Here is a 4,843-nt window from a genome sequence, read left to right as displayed (position 1 = left end):
AACCCTTAACCCATCTTGGCCGTTTTAGGACGTAGTGCGGTGGCTAAACCAAGAGCATTCTTGACTTTAGTTGTCACGCGATACTACACTCAAACTAGACTTCCTTGTGGATTATGTTGGACTAGGAGCATTCCTATACACCGATATATTCATAAGGGTAGTTGTAATTTGGGAACTTGGTAGAACCTTTGTTACAAGTGCAAATGAAACCATAGTCCTTACCAAATGGCGTTGTTACCCTTGACTCCAACATGTGGACTTAACCTCACCATGTTTTCACCGTTTGCGTTAGCACAATCATGCATGCATTCATTCATGAAAACTTTTTTCTCATTAAAAAAAAATATATCGAAGGACTTAAACAAGTTTTTGTTGTAAACATTGTAGATATGACTACTAGGAGTATTAAGAAGTATAGCTTCCAAAGCCAAGATCTGGGAAGCTTGAGGAGTTTAGGAGATGTCATCACTAATCCAGCAGGTTTTCAGGCTCATCATGGGAAGTTGCTCAAGATCCTCAACACAAAGTTCGACGAAGGGATCCTCAAGACTTTGGTCCAATTCTATGATCCTCTCCTCCACTGCTTCACCTTCCCGGACTACCAGCTTGTCCCCACCCTTGAAGAATATTCCTATCTAGTCGGTCTACCCATACTTGATATAGTACCTTTCAGTGGTCTCGAGGGGCCCCCTAAGGCATCAGATATTGCAAAAGCCCTTCACCTCAAGATATCCGACATAACTGATAACCTCACTACCAAAGGGAAAGAGAAAATCCAGGGGCTAACTTCCAAATTCCTAATCAGTAAAGCCAACATTTTTGCTGCATCAAAGAATACCGTTGCTTTCGGGTCCATCCTGGCCTTGCTCATATATGGCCTTGTGCTTTTCCCCAACGTTAATGGTTTTGTCGATGCTAATGCCATCCAAATTTTCCTCACCAAAAACCCTGTCCCTACTCTCCTTGCTGATACTTACCACTCCATCCACCATAGAACCGATAAGCAGGGCGGAACCATTCTTTGTTGTGCACCTTTACTCTATAGGTGGTACATCTCACACCTACCTCAATTCTACATCTCCAAAGACAAATCTATATACTCCGAAAAAATCATGTCCCTTGCTCCAGCTGATGTAGTTTGGTACAACCCAGCTTACGACACCGGAACCATCATTGACTCATGCGGAGACTTCGGTAATGTGCCTCTCCTCGGTATTCATGGGGGAATCAGCTACAACCCTATCCTAGCTAGACGACAGTTCGGGTATCCTATGAAAGAAAAGCCTTGCAACATTGCACTAGAGGGCACATTCTATCTTAACCTCACCGATAGCAAAGGTATGAGAGACCAGTTCGTGAAAGCTTGGCGTACCATCCACAGGAAAAACAGCAATCAATTAGGGGACAAGTCAGACCTCACTTATGAAACCTATACCCAATGGGTAATCGATAGAGCTGCTGAGTATATGATGCCTTACTCTATACCGAGGTACTTGTCCTCAACCACTCCAACAATGCCTTTACCCCTACCCCTTAGTACCCAAGAAAAGTACCAAGAGAAAATGGCTGACTTAAACCGTGTGTGTACTACTTGGAAAAGGAAGTACGAAGAAGCTATGTCTGAAGTAGGGGATAAAGATGTGGAAATACTGCAGCTCAAGCATGAGCTCCTCAACAAAGAGCGACAATTGATCGAGAAAAACGCTCAGATCCAAGCTCAAAGTGTGAGACTGGCACAATTTATCAGCAAGAAGGAGTGCATGGATTTCTTCGCAGGGACGCACCCAGATTTCGAGGAGTAGTCTACTACAAGAACTCAAGAGTTTCCCAGATGTTTCACCACTTTATGTTATTTTCTAGCTTTTGTGATGAACTTTGGAGTCTATCCCTTGGCTCAGTTTTGTTAGAAGGGAATTATCTTATAATACTTTAATTGCTCAATGAATTTTTCAATTATGATGTTTACAAATTTGCTTTTATAAGTCCTTCGATAAAAAAATAAAAAAAAAAGGTGTCTATTTTTGCATAAGCATCATGCATCATTTTGCATATCATAAACTCGATTCCGAGTCTCACAAGATTTCTTTTCCATAAAAGGGTCAACCCGTTTCACAAAGTGGTCCGACTGTCCTCGTCCAAAGCCAACTCGCACCTACAACACTCGTGCAAACAAAAAGAGTGAACATATCAGTCTGAACAAGAGATCACAACACTCCAGGCCGATTCAGAGAGATTGAGCACGCTGGTGGTTTCACTGGTAGCTTCGCAAAATCAGCCGCAGTTCCAGCAAGGGCCCGAACGCCAACATCAACAACAGCCTCGACAACAGGCTCCAAAGATGCAGTTTGACCCAATCCCAATGACGTATGCGGAGCTGCTTCCCATCTTGCTAATGAAGAACCTTGTCCAAACTAGAAAGCATCCCCGAGTGCCCGACGAATTGCCGGTTGGGTATCAACCTGACCTCTCATGTGCCTTTCATCAAGGAGCACCCGGCCATGACATTGAGCACTGTCTCTCTTTGAAGATTGAAGTCCAGAAGCTTATTGAAGCCAATATATTGCTCTTCGAAGATTGAATTCGGACTTGCAAGCCACATTTGGGTCGTTTTTGATGTTCCTTCTACTACTTATCTGTTCAAATAATGCGTTGGTTTGTTGTTTGCTGCTTTTCAAAAAAAAAACCTTTCGTCCTGCCCGAGACGAAAGTGAACTGGTGTAGGGCTTTTTGCTTTAAGCATTTTCATCATTAATAAAAAGGTCGTTTTGATCCCGACTTTGTTTTTTATTTTGTGCTTTGTTCTGGAAAAATGGTAATACAAAAAACCAAAAAATGTAATCATTCTCAAATATCTGCATAATCATAACTTATACTTGTCAAAATCAATAATCAAATCATGCATTAATAAACCCGTTGAACACATTAACCATGTACTCTCTTCCAACTTTGAGTTCCCTGTATCCGAAGCTGAAGTATGGAAGGATGAGGAGACTCCCAATGAGATCTCTCACATACTGGGGGCATCTTAGCCGTCAAAGCTGCAAACAAAAATCAAGAACATTGTTCAGAAGATGGCAGTCACTCACGAAGACTGGCATGAGATGTTACCGTTTCCTCGCACGGATATCGTACTTCAGTACACATTTCAACAGGGGCAACCCCCCCTCCTTCCCCAATATACAACATGGAGGTCGTGCTTCCCGTGGAGGTCGAAGTCCCGTCAATAGGAGTTCTGCTAAAGTCCAAGCTTGATCAAATTTAAACGCATGACGACCTTGTACAAATACATCAAAAGAGGTTTGAAACAAGCTTCTAAACAAAAAGGTTCGTCCCCATGAATTTCAAGCAGGGTACTTTGTACTACTTTCCAACCCGACTCCAGGGGCAAGTGGACGCCTAATTATGAAGATTTGTGTGCAATGACTCTTACAATCATGGATGGTAACAAACTCACACGTCCCATGAATGTCGATGCAGTCAAGAAATACTCTGTCAAAGAATAAAAGCTCGATAAGTCGCAAATCATAAAAAGCGGCTTAGGCAAAAATGAGCGTCTCGGTGGACTGAGAACCCAAAAGGGCGGTCCAGGCAAAAATTAGAGACATAAACAAAAATGATTATCCTGATAAATTGAAAACCCGAAAAGGGCGATCTATGCAAAAGTTAAGGATCATGACAAGTAACTGCATCAGTCAGCACAGTCCACTTGGGGCATCCAGTCATCAAAAGAACCTCCGATTCAATGCATGGGGCATACCTGCTATCGAAGAACCTCCGATTCAATGCTTGGGGCATACTTGCTATCAAAGACCTCCGATTCGAAGCATCTGCAGATTAAAGACTCGAAACAAGGGCATTCAAAGTTGTCAGGGAGTATAACGGTTATTGTGTTCAATGTACCCTTCCCATATATTTACCATTTTCCAAATTTTTCAAAGATCCGTGGGGCCACGCCGTTGGTAGGCCACCATTCAATTCATCAAATTTGAGCTTGTGCCCATTTATTTGGAACTCTCATTTATTCTATTTTCAAAATTTCTTCTATTTTTGGTGGCAATACTTGAAGCAAAAATTTTCAAAATACAAAACTGTTTTTTACATCTTTTGAAAAGTGCGAACAACAAACACACTCTCTTTGAACTCGTGAGTAGTTGAAGCGTACATCAACATCCGCCTCGGGAACGGTTACACTCCGAAAGGGAAACGTGGCTAAGCACAATGGAGAGGACCTCTGCTTTGAGCAAGATGCTGTCACAGTCCAAAAATACAAAAAAATATACAAAAAAAGAAAAAAATTAAATCAAAGCTCGCTAAGTTGAAAACCTGAAAAGGCGGCTTAGGTAATAGAGAGCGTCCCGGTGGACTGAAAACCCGAAAGGGCGGTCCAGGCAAAAATTAGGGGCATAAAAAAAGAATATATTCCCGGTGGACTGAAAACCCGAAAGGGCGGTCCAGGCAAAAGTTAGGGATTTTCAAAAAATATATACAAAAAAACATGATTGTTGAAGCATCCCAGGGGAAAAGCACTCCGCTCTGATTTACAAATGGCGACTTCTTCCAGACTTTTGGTTAAACAATGGGTTTGCTCCCCAGGAGGCATCAGTTGCTACCTTTTGTCGGGCTTCACCTCGTCAACGGCTCGATTGGTTCACAATAATATCATCTCCAAGGATGTTTGTCGAGTGTTTGTGCTGCGATGTCAATCCGCTTTCCATCTTACCTGTCTTGTCTCGTTTCATCAAATTCATCTGTCACAATCCAGTCTATACACTCATTATATTCATTCAACCATTCATACATTCACGCATTATTACTTTCATTCATACACAACATCGTTCATACA

The 4,843-nt window shown here is 42.1% G+C and overlaps 1 protein-coding gene across 1 annotated transcript; it reads left to right on the top strand.

Moving 5' to 3' along the window:
* Nucleotides 1–331: 331 nt before the first annotated feature.
* LOC146937544 (uncharacterized) lies at nt 332–2,775 on the top strand. Its single transcript, XM_085751806.1, has one exon. The coding sequence runs from the start codon at nt 390–392 to the stop codon at nt 1,800–1,802; it is 1,413 nt and encodes a 470-aa protein (XP_085607932.1). The 5' UTR covers nt 332–389; the 3' UTR covers nt 1,803–2,775.
* Nucleotides 2,776–4,843: the final 2,068 nt, after the last annotated feature.

This window comes from Medicago sativa, chromosome 3 (genome assembly GCF_051527215.1).
Source record: "Medicago sativa cultivar Bolivia chromosome 3, Bolivia_mono, whole genome shotgun sequence".
Taxonomy (NCBI): Eukaryota; Viridiplantae; Streptophyta; class Magnoliopsida; order Fabales; family Fabaceae; genus Medicago; species Medicago sativa.
This window is presented reverse-complemented; position numbering and strand designations above follow the sequence as displayed.